The sequence below is a fragment of the Nothobranchius furzeri genome, chromosome 12 (genome assembly GCF_043380555.1).
Source record: "Nothobranchius furzeri strain GRZ-AD chromosome 12, NfurGRZ-RIMD1, whole genome shotgun sequence".
Lineage (NCBI taxonomy): Eukaryota > Metazoa > Chordata > Actinopteri > Cyprinodontiformes > Nothobranchiidae > Nothobranchius > Nothobranchius furzeri.
The window spans coordinates 37,858,447-37,877,463 of record NC_091752.1 but is presented as its reverse complement, the minus strand read 5'-3'; the positions used below and the strand labels follow the sequence as shown (position 1 = coordinate 37,877,463).

Genomic DNA, 19,017 nt, shown 5'->3' with positions numbered 1-19,017 from the left:
GCAAAACGCTTTAAAACTGGTGAGGATGAGCGAGACAGTTCGAAACGGTATGAAGCAGAGAAGCGTGTGCGTAGGTGGAATGATTCTTGTCGGTTTAAAGAAGACGGGAGGGGCGGAGAATGGCCGTGTTCGAGTTGAACAGCGCCTCACCTGGAAAACAGACGAGAGCAGACGGAAGCAGCAGGGGGAGTGGCTGAAAGCCGGCGTTTAAGTCGGACAGATTTCCCTGCATGTGTAGCTCACGGGTGACGATGGCTGAAGATATCGCGTTAGCGTTCACACTTGTTCAATTTTCAATTTTAATTCTGGTGCCTGTTAGCAGCTGAAACACATCCTCACATGCTTGTGGATATCATATGTTGTATATGAAGACATGACTGTAATAATAAGTAAAGGTTATCATCAGCTGTAGCTTCAGTGTGCTCATAGGAAACGTGACAAAAGAACACAAAACAAATTTCTCTTTATGGCCTATATAGTTATCATCATCAACATAACATTATTTACAGAATACATGTGACCAACTAACATTTCATGTTCTACCACCGGATGTTTGGATCAAAATGTGAACCAATCAGATCTTAGATCAGGTGAGAGCCTGGCGTTTCCCGTCATCCCCTAGGTTTTGCAGCCGGTGGAGAGCAACTGCAGTGCCTTGCTCCAAAATCTGCTGCCACCTTGATCTCACGAGGTTATCGTTGCCTACGTATGCATGACGTCAGAGCAAGTCGGCGTCAAGTCGGACACAAATCTAACCGGCATGCACTGCTCGCCGATCACCGCTGGTCTAATCTGCGCAGAACTGGCTCATCTCGAACACAGTCAATGGCTCGAGTACAGCAAAGCGGATTTGGTGATGTACTGCGTTGTATGCTGGAAGTATGCGACGACAAAATCGAATTTTGTTGAGGGAATAAACAAATTCAACCTTGAATACGTTATTATGTTTGTGAATGTGTACAAAATAAAGGTTTATTACATATAAAACGGTTCAGTTATTTTGACTCGTTTTGGCAGCTGACCAGCGGGGCCGGTAGATATTCAGAGTTACCGGCCCGGCTGGCCGGTTGGTTTTGAAGTTAATGTCCACCCCTGAACACCCATCATTACTTTAAATTTAAATTGAAGTACAACATATTTGCAATCCAGGGCATAAGGCAAAGCGGGTTAGAAAATAGCTCTTTTAGCCCTGTTGACTTGCGTTCATGTTTTCATTCTTCCAGAGACCCATGAGCAAACCAGAAAGGGAGGAGACTTAGGCTCCCTATATGGGTGTTCCAATTCACCTCATAATCGATGCATCATGTGACATGTGCCGATGCAAAATTGATCTGTGTATTATTAAACGATTATAGATAAATGCCGACAAACATCTGCAAAGTGTTGGAGGAATTCTCACTGGAAATGAGCTCGACTTACTGCCGGCAATGTGGACCAAGCTCTGACACCGGTCATACAGGGACCTAACAGCCCGTATCAGAGGACCTGGTACCCCATACTCCCGGAGTACCCCCCAGAAGGCCCCCCTAGGGATGCGGTCGAAGTCCTTCTCCAAATCCACAAAACACACGTAGATTGGTTGGGCAAATTCCCACGCACTCTCCAAGACCTCCTTTAGGGTATAGAGCAGGTCCAGTGTTCCATGGCCAGGACAAAAACCGCATCGCTCCTCCTGAATCTGAGGTTCGACAATCCGCTGGACCCTCCTCTCCAGAATCCCGGAATAGACTTTACCAGGGAGGCTCAGAAGTGTGATTTCCCTGTAATTGCAACATGCTTTGCGGTTCGCCTTTTTAAATAGAGGACCGCCGCCCCAGTCTGGCAATCCAGTGGAACTGCCCTCGATGTCCACGCGATATTTCTGAGCTGCGTCAGCCAACACTTAAAAGGAAATGAGTGTAAAGGTAAACTAAAATACAACAGCAATGCTACTGACACACAACAGCACCTTACACGCTTCCATCCTGGGGAAAATGAAGAAAAGAAGTCGGTGGTGGTTCCTCCTAACCAGCCAACAATCGAGGAAGGATTAATGTGGAGTGATCATGTGGTTTTACTAAAAGAGTGGTATAAAGTGGGGGGGGGGGGGGGCAGTTTCCACGCCATCAGACTTCCTTTTAGCTTGAACGCAACTTGTTTTTTATGCTGACTGAAGCCACACAAGTTTTTTCACAAGCTGCTCCAAAAGGTGTTTGTCCTTCACAGTCCCACGTGAACTGTCTGATTTAAACGTAAGATCTGCATCCAGAAGCTCTGGATTTCAGCATCGCTCCAGTTTGCTGTCTCACCTAATCCTGCTCGCAAAAGCAAAACTGTCTGCCCGTGCTTACTTTCACATTTATCCTGTAGATTTCATGCAAAAGTATGTTGGATATGCTAAATTAATTTTAAAGTATGAAAAAGGTTTGACGTGATGAACTGTGGAAAAAAAAGCATCAAAAATCGTGGTAATCGTTTAATAATCGAATCAAAGGACCCTGAATGGAATCGAGCTGTGGGATACCTAAGATGGCACACCTCTGATGTCTTATATGATTAAACCTGTTGAAAAGCATTGTTATTAATATGAGAAGGTACATTAATAAAGTGTGTGTGGGCACTGACCTATAAAATCAGGTTTGATTTGATGGTGATGCCGGTTTTCATTTAATAGTTGGGATCAGATCTCCGGCGTTCAGTCAGGCTATAGGGTATGACTTGTCTAACATGAGTAAATATAAAACCATAGAGACCTAAAAGGAGCCATACGTATACGTGGTGTTAAGTCTGTCACCTGTCTTTTCAGAAGCAGGTGAAATCAGCTTGGAAAACTCCCAGCCTGACCTTCTACAACTTGCTACCAAAAGGCTGAAGCTGGTTTATTTTTAAAACTCCAGCTCAACTCTGCTGCTGATGTAACATTTGGCTCTTTTTTATTCCCTGACTAGTAATTATTTGGATTGATTAGTGATTCTATATCAGCTTCCTGTCAGGCAGCTGAAGCTGTTGTTCTTGTGTAGGTTGGTAAACTCAATCAGAACCAATGTAAATAGTCTTTTAGCCAGGTTAATGGCCTGTGTCATTTAGGACCCCAGATTAAAGCATGTAAAGTAAGAGTTGGTGGTTGGTCGGTGTGATCATGTGACTGTATGTGAATGAGCTTATATAGAAATGAACAAGTGGCTTTGTTGTTGCGTCTGGATTACGCCTTACTGTTGCTCAGCCGTGGGCCTGAGAGCGGAGGCTTTTTGCTGATGGCAGGAGAGAGACGGGACCAAACGCCGCCTCGTAAAGACGCACCAGCTGACAGCAAGGCCTGTGAGTTTACAGGAGCTCCATCTAGGTTATGTTTCCTTTGAACCGGAGCCACAGCTGGTGTTTCTCTCCCGTTCTTCTTTTGCATTTATCACATCAGAGACTTGGTCATAAACGAAGTTGCTCCTGTTTGTTTTAGCTGAAGAAGATGTTTAATAGTTTGGGTTGAAGTGTTGTTTGGTTTCTGGCTTCAACATTTGACTTCAACAGTTCATGAACAAGGACACGTGTGTTTGCAGAAACACTCTACATTTCAGTTACTTTTTACTTGTATTCTTTTGTTATGTGCAGTATGACGGATTTCAGGGCGACACGGATTTCTCTCTTTTTTTGTATTTTTTTGTGGTAAAGCGATCAGTTACAAAGTCATCCAGATCTTCTCTGTGTGTCTGTTTCTTTTTGTCCAGTCGATGCTGATGAGATTAAGAGGCTAGGGAAGAGGTTTAAGAAACTCGACCTAGATAACTCCGGCTCTCTCAGCGTGGAGGAGTTCATGTCTCTGCCGGAGCTGCAACAGAACCCGCTGGTGCAGAGGGTTATCGACATATTTGACACAGACGGGAACGGAGAGGTGGACTTTAAAGGTAAAGATGGCCGTCATTAACATAAAAACATGCTTAACTGTAGTGTTTTATTAAATTTGACCCAGTGTAATATATCATGTTGCTTTTTAATGTGTTTTTTGTGAAATCAACGCCAGAGAAGGAAAAGAGGGATGCTTGTGATGTTAAAGTTTGTTTTCTTCTTCTTCTATTTTTTTCTCTTTTTTTAGAGTTTATCGAGGGCGTCTCACAGTTTAGTGTGAAAGGAGACAAAGAACAGAAGCTGCGATGTAAGTGAAGCTGCACGTTTCTCACATCCTCGCGTGGCCGGAGCGCGCTCGCTCTGACTGTTACGATTATTCTTCGCTAAACTACAGCTGCTTTGAGTTTATCAGGCCTCAACTTCATAGTGCAGCAAAGAAATAAAACTTGTTTTTGCTAGATTAGTTCAGATGCATGTGTTTGTCTAAGGGATGCTCCGATCGTGTGATCAGAAATGGGGTCCAATCACGTGATTTTCAGGAAATTGGAATCGATGGGAAAAATCAGATTGAACCAAATAAAACAAATAACATTACTTTTTAAACTCATCCTGAGAAAGAGATTTTTGAATGGAATAACAATGACTTGGTTTTAAATTCAACAAGTTCCTCTACGTCACTATTTTTTTTTTCAGACATCAACACTTTAAGTCCCACTATTTAAGGTAGTAGAGGAATTCACACACCATAGCTTGTAGTTGCTAGCTAACAGAGCGTACTTGTCGCCTCGAGAGAGAAAATGTCTGTAATGTGGATGTGTTTTTAAACGAACAACTAAGGCAGCGTAGCACACGTGTAATGCTTGCACTCTGGGCATTAACGAGATGGAAAAGGTAGTGCTGCGTTTACCACTACGAATCTGATGCTCAACCTTAACAAAAACTAACCCTGCTCAGTTTTTAATTACTCATAAGGCATTGATTTACTCTAGAGAACACTGCTAATGCATTGAATAAATGAGTAAACTACACCTTTAAAGGACAACTAGTGCGTTCCCCTTTTTTCTTAACGCATTTCTAAAGTATTGGGTCAGGCCTCAGTACCGGCAGGTTCTTGCAGTCAAGTGACTCGCAATTGGATCGGGAGCAAAGCAAACGAACATCCCTAGTCTGTCTCCATCTTGAAAGGTGTGTTTCAGAGTTTTTCCTGTATCTCGGTCTTTCCGCGTTGTTAAAACGTGCTGAAGGCTTACCAGAGATGCTTCTGTAAACAGAATGTTCTGTGCTCAGCCAGTGTTTCCATACATCTGTTTCCACACAGTCGCTTTCAGGATCTACGACATGGACAAGGACGGCTACATCTCCAACGGCGAGCTCTTTCAAGTGCTGAAAATGATGGTAGGCAACAACTTGAAGGACACGCAGCTCCAGCAGATCGTGGACAAGACTATTATAAATGCAGACAAGGACGGAGACGGCAGGATATCCTTTGAAGAGTTTTGTGCAGTAAGTCCCTTCTGTGTGTTCTCCATGACATTTCTGCTGATGCAGCCTGTTTAGAGGATCCAGAGGTCAAAGGGGATATGCTTCTGTTGAGACGGCGCTCGTGTAGGAGGATCTGTGTCATCCAACAGTCTTGAGCATCGCTGTGATGTACATCTTATCTGTACAGATGATGTTTAAACAGAGAAGCCGGGTTTCACACTGATTTATAGTCGAGGCTTGCTGCCCAGATCTAATTTAAGATCAAAGAGGGGAAGAAATTTGGTCCAACACAGTGGGTGGTGTTCTTTTAAGAACCCCCTCCAGGCTTTGCTCTGAGACACCTTCTGAAATAAAAGGCTCCATTTCTGACTCTGACAGGGAGGAGACCAACATTTGACAGCTAGATCTCCTGAGCCTTGAACTGAAATGAGTTTATTTCCAGGATGGAGAAAGAGAAACCATTTCTCACTCTGTAGCTGCTCTGTGTGAGCAGCTGAATCAAAGACAGTGGTGATGAAAATAGATTTAGTTTGAGGGGTGATGGTAGGAGAAAGGATGGAGTATTTGCGTATTTGCCAGTGTGGCGCTGAGATTTTATCACATTGTGGCTCTGCTGGAGAACATGCTGCTTCACTGTGGCGGCTTACAGGGACACCTAATGGAACGGAGCCATCGCTAATGTCATTACTGATGCCTGAGCTTCTCCTTCTACGGCGAGAGAAAAATGTCTGGAATAGCCTGCTGTCATCTGTGTCGGTGTGTTTAATGAGAAATTAATGAGAAATTAAAATCAATAGTACAATATAATATAACAAAGAAACATTTGCAGGTTTACAAGCAAACACACAACTTACACAATGCTAAGAATGGGCGCGGGCAGAAGCATAAGCTTATAAGCCCAGCCCCCCAAACCCTTTGAACTTAAACAAAATTTTAGAATAGCGTACCGATTCCATAATTTTTACATCATGTTTGAAATGTATGGGAATATATTCAAATCCCCATTCTAGCTTCATAAAATAAAAAAAAAAAAAGACCTTTAATGTTTTATGCATTTTTTCATTGACTTGATTCATAATATTTAATCACATTTGATTTAAACATACCCTTAAACTTTACCATTGTTGAACAATCTTTTTGCTCCTGGTCTAATTTATTCCACACATCAACCCCAACACAAGAAATACAAAGTTGTTTCATTTTAGTTCTTACTTTAGGCTTTCTAAACATTTTATACCCTCTGAGATCATAAACACTCTCTCTGATCTGGAACAGATCCTGAATTTGTTTTGGCATCAAATTATACATCACTTTATACATAAACTGTGCAGTTCTTAATGTAACTAATTCTCTTAGCTTTAATACTTTTAAATGAATAAAAAGTAAATGTGTATGCTCTCTACAAGCTGCTTTATTTACAAGTCGGATTGCTCTCTTTTGAATTATAAACAAAGGCTTTAAGTGGGTTTCGTAGGTATTTCCCCACACTTCAACACAATACATGAAATAAGGCAGAAATAAGGAACAATACAAAAGATATAAAGCTTTTTCATCTAAAAATTCTTTAACTTTATAGAGAACTGCTAATGATTTCGATAACTTTGCTTTAATTGAGTCAATATGCGGTTTCCAACTTAACTTTTTTCTATGGTTACGCCAAGAAATTTTATTTCATTCGCTCTTTCAATTTCTGTATTATTTATTTTGAGATTTGTATCCACTGTAATTGCTCTATTAGTAAATATGATAAATTTTGTTTTATTTAAATTTAAAGTTAATTTATTTAAGTTAAACCAACACTTTAATGCATTTAATTCTTTCTCAACCTTGTCCATTAATGTTATTAAATCTTTCCCAAAACTTAGAACATTAGTATCATCTGCAAATAGTATGAAATGCAATGTTTTAGAAACTAAACATATGTCATTAATATAAAGAATAAACAACAAGGGACCCAACACTGACCCCTGTGGGATACCGGTGGTCACTGTCAGTAGCTGTGAATCAGTGTTGTTAATGTGGACATATTGGAGTCTGTTCTCTAAATAACTCTTAATCCAGTCATAGGCCACACCCCTGATTCCATATCTACACAATTTTTTTATTAATAAGTCATGATTAACAGTATCAAAAGCTTTGGTCAGGTCTAAGAAGACCCCAACAGCATATTGTTTGTTGTCAATTGCATCAGATATTTTCTCCACTAGATCAACAATTGCCAGAGAAGTTGTCCGATCACGTCTAAAACCATATTGCTGTTCAGAAAGAATATCATGATGCTCAATAAAGTCATACAATCTTTTATGAAATATTGTTTCTAGTATTTTGGAGAACTGAGATAAAATAGAAATTGGTCTATAATTAGAAAAGTCATGTTTGTCTCCAGCCTTATAGATAGGAATGACTTTTGCAACCTTCATCCTTTCAGGAAATCTTCCTGATTGGAGAGACTGGTTACAAATATGTGTAAGTGGTTTGGCTATAATCTCAATGATTTCTTTTACAACCGACATATCAAATCCATGTAAATCTGCTGACTTTTTACTTTTAAATGTTTTAACAACTGTTATAACTTCATTTTCATTTGTGCCTTGAATAAATATGGTTTTGTCTAAATTTGTTATTTTACTCACAGCATCAGCATCTAATTTAGTATTTGATATATCCTTTGCCAAATCTGGCCCAATTTCGGTAAAATACTTATTGAATTCATTTGCTATTTCTTTAGACTGATAAATTTCTTGATTGTCTTTTGTTAGAAAAATATTTGGAAGACTATTGGTTCCACTACCCTTTTTTATTACATCATTTAATATGCGCCACGTATTTTTAATGTTAGATTTATTTCCTTCCAATAATTTGCTATAATAATTTCTTTTACTAGATCTCATAATACTTATTAATTTATTCTTGTATATCTTGTAATTCTGTTCTGCTTCCTCCGTTCTTTTCTTTAAAAAGTCTTTATACAGCTTATTTTTTTTCCTGCAAGCCTTCTGAATCCCCTTAGTTATCCACGGCTTTTTAGCATATTTATTCTTATCCACCTTATAAAGCAAAGGGCAGTTTTTTTCATAAAGAGAAGTTATAATATTTAAAAATTTTCCATAAGCCATATTTACATCTTCCACATAAACCTCCTCCCAATTTTGTTCCATTAAGTCAGTTTTAAATGAATTTACTGCTTCTTGATTTTTTAGCCTTGTAACAACCACAGATTCACTTTGAGTAGTTACAGTTGTCCTTTGTACGACTGTGAAAACCGGTAAATGATCAGACATATCGGTAATTACAAGACCACTTAACACATCATATTCAAGAATATTTGTAAAAATATTGTCGATCAGTGTCGCACTAGTTTTTGTAATTCGAGTTGGCCGAGTTATTAGTGGATACAGTCCCAAACTAAACATGGAATTAATAAACTCTGTATTTGCATTTTGCATTTGAGGATTCAACAGGTCAATGTTAAAATCCCCACAGACAAAACACATTTTTCTGTTGATTATATCATCATACATATCAACTATTTTTTCTTTAAACATTTCAACACAAGATCCTGGTTTCCTATACATACAACTGACTAACACATTCTTAGACTTTTCTATTTGTATTTCCACAGATACACACTCCATAATGTTATCCATAACTAATGTCATATCACCCACCAATCTACTTTGAAAGTTTTTATCAATATACAAAGCCACACCCCCACCTTTTTTGCAATCTCTACTTGTGGAAAACATATTATATCCTTCAATTTGAAACATAGATATCCTCCCTTCCTGGAGCCATGTCTCAGAGATTGCTATTACAGTAAATGGATGATTTGATTGCTTCAAACATTGCATAATCTTCACAAAATTTGAATTTAGACTTCTACAATTGAAATGTATAACAGATAATTTACCTTTTATAGTGACATTATGTTCAAACTGGTCTTCAGTATAGTATTCACAATGATTTTGTACTCTAGTGTAAAAATTGTTATCTGGGTCAATGTCATCCTGCATATCCTGTGGTTTATATTCTGTGTAGTCAAACCTTTGCAATTGTAAATTTTCATAACTTGAATTACCAGTCTCTGTTCTTACTGTATTGAGAGTTGAATAATCCAGATTCTTCGTATATCTTCTTGTTGTATCATCCATGCGTGAAGTTGGTTGTCTTCCTCTTATTCATCCTTGGTGATCCACAGCAGACATATGTCATTTGTATTGATCAAGTTCTTTAATATCTCTGATGACCATCACTTTTGCCTGCTCCGGGGGACCATTTAGCTTTATCAGTACTTTGCAGTGTCTTGTCCAAGTGTCATGGATCTTCTTTTCTTTTCTCAGGATCCTTGCTTGCCTTGCGATTTCTGAGTTTCTTTTCGTAAGATGCTCATTTACATATACACTTGTACCCTTTAATTTTTTTGCATTCCTCAGCACCTCCATTTTACATTTTCTACTGGCAAGCCTGATCACAATGGTTGATGTTTTACTATGTTTTTGAGCCAATGAGTGACAAGCCACAATGTCTTTACTGGATATTGCAATATCTTTGCTGTTGAAAAATTTGATCACCTGATCCTCAAGTGAGGGAGAACCTGGAGAATGAGTAGCAGTGATTTCAATGTCTTTTCCCCTGTCACAGGCTGCGGCCTGTGCATAGGTACGGTGTATTTCCAGTCCTGATATCAAGAGATCATCCAACCTTGAATGTTGCTCCAACTCGTCAACCCTCCGTTCAAGCAGCTCAATTTTTTTGTCCTTTTCTTGTATTAAAGCCTTAAGTTGCTTGACTTCTTTCAATACCTCCTGTAGGCCGCTTTGCTGTTTTGCCACTTTAGTTATCTCATGTGACATGAAATTCAAGGACTTTTTTATCTCCTCCATATCTTGGACCAGATTCTCCATAGACATCGTTGTTCCAAACAGTTTCCTTGGATGGTTAACTTTATGGCGTTGTCAGATTCCCAGCTGGTTGGAACATGTGCCGAAAAAATATGTCCAACACTTCATGTATCGAATAAATGTTCAATACTTCATCTAGCTCAGAAATGGTTTAAGCCAAAGGTTTCTGATTACTTAAGCCACAAAAAAGCAAGCTTAGAAAAGGTGGATGTTGTCTTATTTTGCTGATATTCATATATTAGGAAAGCTCAGCAATCTCACCACACCTACTCGGCAGCCATCTTGGATCATGTTTTAGCAGCCATGTTTGAGGAGTAGGTCAGCCTGTATGTGTTACAATAGAATAGTTACATCCAACAGATGAGCTAATGGTTGAGTGTTTTGCTGCCATCTTAAAACGGCTTCAGTTTCATAGTTCGCGCTGTTTTTTATAAACCACTGGGATGTTGTTTACATAGATTTCTCTGGTTATTTATAGGTGTAGATATTATAGGCAACAGAGAAGTTTGGCACTGCTGTGAATCTATGGAGTCTAGTTCATTAGGAAATGTCCCGTTTCCACTTATTTCCCATCAGAAGCTCTTGTGCTGCTTTATCAATGCTCCATTCACCTGTTATCTCTCCTGGTTAGGCTTTCTGTTAAGTTGTGTTTTGGTTTATGTGAAAGAAGCAATCATCCAAAAATGTTTTCTGTGATTGATTCATGTAGCTGATTCAGTTTTATCTAATGTTCCTGCTGACTCGTAGATCGATTAGTTTAGCCTGTGTGGCATGAGGGGCTGTTTACCTTCATCTGAAGGATATTTTAATGTTTCTAAAACAGCTTAGATTTAAATACATATTACACGTGTCTTTTAAAATATGTTTTCAAATCTCTTGATCTACATGTTTTAACTTCACAACCTGTGGTGACTAATAAGAACAATTAAATCTGTTTTCATTTTCTGAAATATTAAAAAAATAAATCTAAAATGAAATTGCTTAAATACTAATTGGTTTCATCTTCTTTTCATTCATGATGGAAACTTTAATAGTTCCAGATCAAGCCATTCTAAACCTTTGAGAACAAAGGTACTCACAGTATATGATACTGCGAGTACCATATACTCGTTGGCACTGTAGTCATGTATCTTAAATACCAGTTGTTTTCATCAGCTTAAATTTATACCCAGAAATAAAACGTTTCCTTTTAGTGAAACTCCGCTTCGACAACCGTGCCTACAACAGCGTCTTAGGCAAGTTGGTTGGTGTGTTGGCTATGGTAGTCCTGTTATAAAGGCGTCTGCCTGGTGTCGGCAGTAATTATTTAGCCAGCTGAAGCAGATTTCATGTTTTTATATTTTAGTTTTGTTGATTATTTTCTGTTAAATATTTAGCGTCCCTAAACATCTTTGAATATGGTCGTTTCCGAGCAGCATTTTAGTTGATTTACTCAGCTCACCTCACATGGACTCACACTGACTAAATAAACAAAGAAAGTAAAAACAAATAATACATATTTGTCCTTGTTTTTAAACAGTTTACCAATAAAGTGTTGAAACTATCAGCAGCTAAAAAAGTTACTGCTGAGACCGGGATGTGAACCTACGTAATACAGTGTGCCAGCCCAGCACTCTAACCACTAGACTATCATTAGCTGGCCAGGGGAGATGGGTTTCAGACCAGAGACTAGCTTCTGGGGGAGGTGCAGGGCCTGGTGTTGAGTGCAGGAAGATGGAGTGATGTACAACTTATACTTTAGGACGTTTCAGGAATTTCAAAATAAAATTGTACTTTTATAGCTGGAACAGGAAAACGCAGCCAACATGGTGTTGGGGGTATTTATCATGAGGAAACAATACTACATGCTAAAAATGGCCCCTTTAAGTTGTGGACTTGCAAGGCAGACCCATCCTGAAATGCACTCAGTAAATCTACTAAAGACTTAAACAAAGCCATAAAAGCCCAGATAGCTCCGGTTATTTGTTTTGTGCACAGAATGTTATTTGGAGCAGAAGATAGACGTCTAACTACGATCCAAACATGTACTTGCAAATTAACAGAAAATAGCAAAACACATGAGAAATGGCCTTAGAACTGAATGAAAATGGAATTGTGTGTCAGAATCAGAGTCCTGAATGGTTGTTTTTTTTTTCCCAGGTTGTTGGCGGTCTCGATATACACAAAAAGATGGTGGTGGACGTGTGAGCGCGCGCCTCCCCCCCTGCTTGCTGAATCCCCCTCCTCGACACTCGCTTTCTCCACCATCTCTGAAGATCTGCTCAAGACGTCTGGCAAAACGCTCTCTGTGTAAATCAATGGAAGTATTCTCTCTCTTTTTGTCTATCTTTCTCTGTGACACCACTTTCTTTGGAAAACCACGGGCCTCGTGAAGCCAACTTTGAAGTGTTATTGAACTGTAAATCCTCAATAACCCGGTCGTAGCACTTTAAGAGACTGAAGGGCATCCATTTGTCTTTTTACAAGAGCATCTCCGGTTGTGGATGAGGGGAGGATGGAGGGAAAAGGGGGCACAGTGAAGAGGCTGGTTGGCTTGTTCATATTTCATTCTCTTTCTTTTTTGTTAATTGTTTATTTTTGATATTTATTTTTTTGTTCTTGTCTTTTATAAAGAAGAAAAAAATACAAGTATATCTACAGTTGTTTTGTGAGGGGAAGTGTGTAGTGTTTTAACACTTACCGAACAGCTAGAAAGTAGGGTATGAAGTGCCAACCAGAACATATCCAAACACCAGTTCCAGTTATTACCGATCATCGCCGCCCGCAGTCGCTCACGTTGGATCAGCTGGTGCAAAACACTTCCATCAACACGACTGCGAGTCATCAGACACACAATAACATTTCTGATTTTCTTTGTCCATTTTGGCTCACGCGCGCAGTTTGAACCGACCAGTGAAGTTTCCAGTCACTCTTATTAGCAGAGCATCTCCTTTTTATGTAACAAGTCTGCTAGGTTTGTTTATACTTAAGAATGCGTTTATATTGGACATTAACCTCATTTCCTGTCAGATAAATTCTAGGTAGACAAACTTAATGCCGTGAAAATGTCTTTTTACCAACAAAGGAAAAGGACAAAAATAGTGGCTGCAAAACTTATAACGTGGTTTACTCTCAAAGAAGCATTTTCGTCCAACAGCGTGCATCTTTAGGACAGTCCTGGAAGTAAAGGACAGCTCAGCGCTAGGGAACTGCATCAGAACCAGAACGGATTTCAGGCTTTCGTTCAACTGCAGGAAAAACTTGTCAAAGACCTGAGTGAATAGTTGTGAGATTATACGCTGTTTGTGCAAGGACGATGCAATTTAAGGGACTTACCTGCAGGCAGCATTTTGTAAAACCAATATGTGTATATTAGGTCATGGATGTGTCCATCTTATGGAACAGCAGCAGCAGAACGCTTTGCCTCTGCTTGAGCCCTTCTGAGGAAGTCGGGTCCGTTTTCTTCAACGCAAACACTTAAAATCTTAAGACGTTGGTATGATCAGTGTGCAATGAGGTAGTCTAGTATTTAGGGGTTTTTCTCTTTGAGTTAAAGCGTGTACATTTCAAAAGTTGGCTTCCACTCCCTCTTCCTGTTTTCTGTCACAATCGTTTTCCTCCCCTCCATCCCTGCTGAAATGAGCAGGAAGCAAAATAAATAAGTCAACCAAATTTCTTTAATTTTTCATGGGAAAAACGTTTTACTATAAGCAGCATTGGGATAGAGGTTGGTTTTGCTCTGGAGGCCAGCTGCTGGTTTTAACAGGAGCCATCAGTCAGATCTGGAGCGCTCCATTAGCCCCCCCACCCCCATCCCAAAGCTCTGCACGGCTTGGGCCTCCCTGTGCTTGCATGACATGGAAGTATATTTTTGTTGTGCATGTAGATCAATTTTTTGAAATAAAAATCTTGTTTACACATGAATGGTGATGTTAATATATTTAAGAACTTAATGGTATACAATATGGATGTTGCCAAACTTTGGTAAATGTACACATATTATGAGCAGTAATCCAAATGAACTGAACTACATGTAACTTTTTGTATTTTACCCGGATCAGCGAGATGCTTCGATTCCAGTCAAAGTTGCATATCTGATCCTGTCTCAAACTGCCACACACTGTACTCAGCTTAAAGGGGAAATTTGATGTTTTTGTTCTTTTGTATATAAGTATTTGTTAAATGCAGTTCTGGCTCTCTGTTCTCTGTATAGTTCAGACCGCGCTTTAGTTTGTAAGTGCTACTTTTTCTCTGAGGGACTTGGGTTCTTTTAAGTTTGCGTGGGGATATCTGAAAAGATTTAAGTTGGAGAACCTTTTTTTTTCTTTTTCTGCATGCTGCATATTATGCTGTGGGACTGTTGGAAACTTGATACTGTATGAAAATGAAATAAAATTTAAATAAACTTTGAAATGTTGAAAGTAATGAGATCATCTTTTTCTCTCCCAAACCCCAAACTTGACCCGTGTTATCTTTTTGCAGTGCTGACGTTCTCTCAGTGAGCGCCATCATCCTAAAGGCGTTGAACAAATCCAGCCTCAAACGTAAACACAAGCTCAAAGTGTGAACACCTTTCAGAAAGTCTTGACTCAAGAATGACTGTGCTTTCATGACCTTTATTTACATTCTGTGTTTATTCTCAGAATTCAAACTTTCCAATAATTTTTTTATTCCTCACAAATGACTCGAGCTGGTCAGAAAACCACACGACCTCTGAAAACACGAGGCCAACGTGGAAGTCTCTAGTGTGAAGACATGATAAATGCGCACAGCAACCAATCAGAATCTCTCTGCAGTCCTGCTGGCCACCATTCTGATGTTACCGTACACCTTTGAAGGTGGGCTTCCTGTGGGGGGTAAGGTGGTTTAAAGGTCATTTTCTTAGTATTAATGTGTGTTTACAGAGTTTAGAAATGATCAACTAGTTCATTTACTTGAAAAGTTACAGTCCTTACCTAAAATTAAGTTACATATTGCTGTCCGGGCCATCTTGATATTCTGGAAAGAACCTAAAATGTGGACTTTACTGTTGAAAAATATAAAAGAAATTAGCTAATTTTATTTTCCTTTAAACTCAGAACCTTTAGATTTTACACATGCAAAATACACTGCTCAAAAATAAAGGGAACACTTAACAGCACAATCAGGGTCCGAAATTAAATTTTTTACTCACCGGCCAAGTTGGCTGGTAGACGATGAAAATCTACCGGCCAAGCATATTTTTTACCGGCCAAAATTCTAAATGATTTAGATCTATCTAAAGCATGTAATTCTATATTATGTTGATTCCAAACAGAGTGACAAAATAATTAACTCTGTCATGTTTACTATTTATTTATTTTTAGAGAAGTTTTTATGAACTCTTTCATTGAAATCTAGTCAGACTCCTTGTTTTCTCTGTCCATGACGTCTGGCCTCCTGCTTCTGACACCGTCTTTGTGCCAAAGCATTACAGCCTCATTTGGGTCATAGTCCTTGATCTCTGGAGAACACAGCTGCACCATGAGAATATCTGAAAGTGTGTCAGGGCTAGGGTTGTCACGGTAACCGGTGTAGCAGTAAACCCCGGTAAAAAAGTTGACAATAATAATAACCGTCTTGTTTTAAAAAAAAAAATATCTCTGTGGGTTACCGTGGCTGTGGTGTAGGCGCGGTGACCCTTACCAGCCACCGTATCATCTGCTAAAGTTGCCGGCGGCACATGCGCACTTTGTTGTTTACGACCAAAACTTTCTTTAAGCTAAAGCTGAAATAATGGCCAGAGATGGCACTCGGGACATTTATTATCCCTCAAAGAAGACAAAGTCGGAAGTATGGGCATTTTTTGGATATTTGAAGAATGCCGAGGGACAGTTGTCTGTGAAAGGCAGCAACGCTACGTGGCCATCATAATGTAGCCATTGTCTCACGACTCCGCCATCTCCAGTTCGCCACTTTTCACAAAATCTTCTGGTTGCCACTGGTCCTGGTGGTTTTTCTTCCAGTTCGACGAGTTTTCCTTTGGAAGGCTGGCTGACTCCAGTTAAAAACCGCCACATTTCACCGCTAGTTTTAACACGAAGGTAACTGCTAACTTGATAAACTGATTGAATGGGATAGGCGGAAATGACGTTGGATGCAGTGCTCACGTTTCGTGTACGTTTGTGTACGTTGCATGCAGGTGGGAGGAGTATCACAGAAATCCATGGAAGATGACTGATAAACATAACTAATTTGGTGCAAACATTTACTCGCCAGGTGGCAGATAGAGCTCAAAAATTTACTCGCCAAATGGAGCAATTTGCTCGCATTTGGTGAGTGGCGAGTGTTAATTTCGGACCCTGAGCACAATTAACTCCAAGTCAATCACACCTGCCGTGGAGAAAGTTTTGCCTGCAACATCCTCCAGCATGACCGGTTTGGCAGCGAGTCGGTATGGGGAAGGGCCGCACAGCCCTCCATGTGCTCGCCAAAGGCAGCCTGGCTGTCATTAGGTACCGAGATGAGACCCTCAGACCTCTTGTGAGACCATAAACTGGTGCGGTTGGCCATGGGTCCCTCCTAATACAAGACAACGCTAGCCCTCATGTAGCTGGAGTGTGTCCGCAGTTCCTGCAGGATGAATGCATTGATGCTATGGACTGGCCCGCCCGTTCCCCAGACCTGAATCCAACTGAGCACATCTGGGACATCGTGTCTCACTCGATCCACCACCATCATGTCCAGGAGTTGGTGGATGCTGCAGTCCAGGTCTGTGAGAAGCTCATCAGGAGCGTGCCCAGGTGTTGTAGGTAGGTCACACCCACTACTGAGCTTAATTCTGACTTGTTTAAAGGACATTACATCCATGTTGGATCAGCCTGTAGTTTGTCCACTTTAATTTCGATTGTGACTGCAAATCCAGACCTCCATGGTTGATAAATTTGATTTCTATTAATAATTTTTGTGTGATTTTGTTGCCAGCGCATTCAGCTATGTAAACAAATTGTTTAATAAGAATATTTCATTCATTCAGATCTGGCATGTCTTATTTGAGTTCCCTTTATTTTTTGAGCAATGTAGTATTTAGATAAACTGTTCCAAAGGTTGGAACATTTCTGTAAACAAATCTTAAGTATAAAAACTTTTACCCCCACATTTTACATGTCTTATTTGAACAAATGCAACACCAGCTGTCAAAATATTACATTTTAAACTGAAAATCATGCATTTCAATGATAAACATAAGAGCTTACGTGTCTGCAAGCACAATCCGGGTTTTTGTCACATTTTCAATGGTGAATTTCGTTTTTCCTCCTTTCCCTGCTATTCTTCCAATGGCCCTGGATAAGTGGTCTCCCTTCAGAGGTTTTACTGCAGACACGAGAGGGTAATGCTGATAAACAAAAAGTGAAATGCTACGTGCAGTTTCAGTACTGACAAAAATACTCTGGAGTTGCAATCTTACCGTCTGTGACATCAAAGGTTTCAAGGAAAAGCTCATCTAATCTGATGAGAGCCATTGCATCCTGGGAAGAGGTAGAAACTCAGCAAAACACAACAAAAAAAAAAAAACCACATGTGGCAATGATTTAAATTTCTTTTAACAAATAAAACTCAAGCAAATTCATAACATCTTCACTCAAATCCCACTTTCCACTAGTTCACAGCCTGATACTAACGATCCACGACAATCATCTGACGTTGTGCCTCAGAAAAACACTGAGCTCACGGAAACTTTCCGATAGTTTACTCACTTCAACCTGGAATCCAAGAATAAACGCTCGGACAAAGTCTGCAGCTTTTGTGAGTGCGCTGATGTCCTGCGTTTCTTTACATGTCTGGAAAAAAAAGAGAAAATACAAATCCAGACAGAAGGGTGAGCTCCAGCACAAAGCTGTTCTCCTGGTGGAATACGTAGTAGAGGAAACTCACTTTAATTTCAACACTCCTGGTTTTAAGATTGAATCTGACTTGGAGTTGTAAATTCTCTACGATGGGGGTGAAAATCTTTAGCCAGTTTTCCTTGAGAGGGGTGTATCTGTGACCTGGAACAGGAATTTTGCGCATCTCATCTGGTCCCTGCAACACAACATTCAGCGTTAATCTCCACAAAAATTTTCAAAGAATAACGCCAAATAGACTTCACTTAAAAATATATTTTATAATATTTAGTGATCATTTTAAATTAAACTTTTCAGTTGCTTTCCATCATTGAGCACATTATTCCAACCAAGTTAGAGGATAACAAATGCCAAGGAAACCAATATTAGCAATTGAGCACGGACTAAATTGATATTTTAACATAAGTATGTTTTAATGTCATTTGTGACATTAAATGCGAGCTTGCACCATTTTTGTCGACCATAGTGCGCAGGCGCAAAGCTGTTACTAGTTAATAAGCCAATGTAAGAACAGTAAATAATATAAATATACATGATTTACAGAAAGTGCTGATTTTGATCCTAAAACGTATGTATTATATAAGAAAACACCGCAATTTCGTAAATACCCGTAATTTGTCTGCAGATATTGGTGGAAACTGTGGTCGTTTGTTCGCCACGCTGTCCTCCGTGTCCATGTCCACCCCGTCCTGTTCACGTTTTCGCTTCTGGGTCTTTTTAGACTTCACCTTTGTGAACGACTCAGAGTCGTTTTTACTCTCCGCGCCCACCTCCACCTCTGGGGTTTGGTTTTTATCGCTGTCCATCTCAACAAAAGTTTAAAAATCAGATTACAAAACAAGAAACTGAAGCAGATTCTGGCCACAGTCGCATCGGATGGCCTCGTGCGACGGCAAGGACCCAAACTGCGACATCATCAACGCCTAGACATAAAAACGTACAAATACACGCCAGGATTGTTAAAAAAACTATTA

At 39.7% G+C, this 19,017-nt stretch overlaps 2 protein-coding genes across 2 annotated transcripts in view; one reads left to right on the top strand and one right to left on the bottom strand.

Annotated features, from left to right (window-relative positions):
• Positions 1-14,606, top strand: part of ppp3r1a (protein phosphatase 3, regulatory subunit B, alpha a) — a 53,405-nt gene extending 38,799 nt beyond the window's left edge. The window contains exons 3-6 of the mRNA XM_015945025.3: positions 3,702-3,878; positions 4,067-4,126; positions 5,138-5,322; positions 12,342-14,606. Coding sequence (XP_015800511.1) covers positions 3,702-3,878; positions 4,067-4,126; positions 5,138-5,322; positions 12,342-12,389 — 470 coding nt within the window. The 3' untranslated portion in view covers positions 12,390-14,606. The remainder of the gene's footprint in view (positions 1-3,701; positions 3,879-4,066; positions 4,127-5,137; positions 5,323-12,341) is intronic.
• A 171-nt stretch (positions 14,607-14,777) lies between these two features.
• pno1 (partner of NOB1 homolog) lies at positions 14,778-18,964 on the bottom strand. Its single transcript, XM_015945024.3, has 7 exons — positions 18,652-18,964; positions 18,075-18,221; positions 17,897-17,980; positions 17,608-17,668; positions 17,396-17,513; positions 15,137-15,207; positions 14,778-15,028 (listed from the first exon to the last, which is right to left on the bottom strand). The coding sequence occupies exons 1-7, from the start codon at positions 18,847-18,849 to the stop codon at positions 14,961-14,963; spliced, it is 747 nt and encodes a 248-aa protein (XP_015800510.3). The 5' UTR covers positions 18,850-18,964; the 3' UTR covers positions 14,778-14,960.
• Between the last annotated feature and the right edge of the window lie 53 nt (positions 18,965-19,017).

Bases quoted from the DNA above. Each gene is read 5' to 3' on its own strand.
- pno1 (XM_015945024.3), bottom strand. From the start codon at position 18,849: ATGGACAGCGATAAAAACCAAACCCCAGAGGTGGAGGTGGGCGCGGAG. The intron at 17,669-17,896 runs GTGAGTAAACTA...ACCTCTTCCCAG, and splicing joins TTCTTGGATTCCAGGTTGAA to GATGCAATGGCTCTCATCAG. The intron at 17,514-17,607 runs GTAAGATTGCAA...TCGTGTCTGCAG, and splicing joins AACCTTTGATGTCACAGACG to TAAAACCTCTGAAGGGAGAC.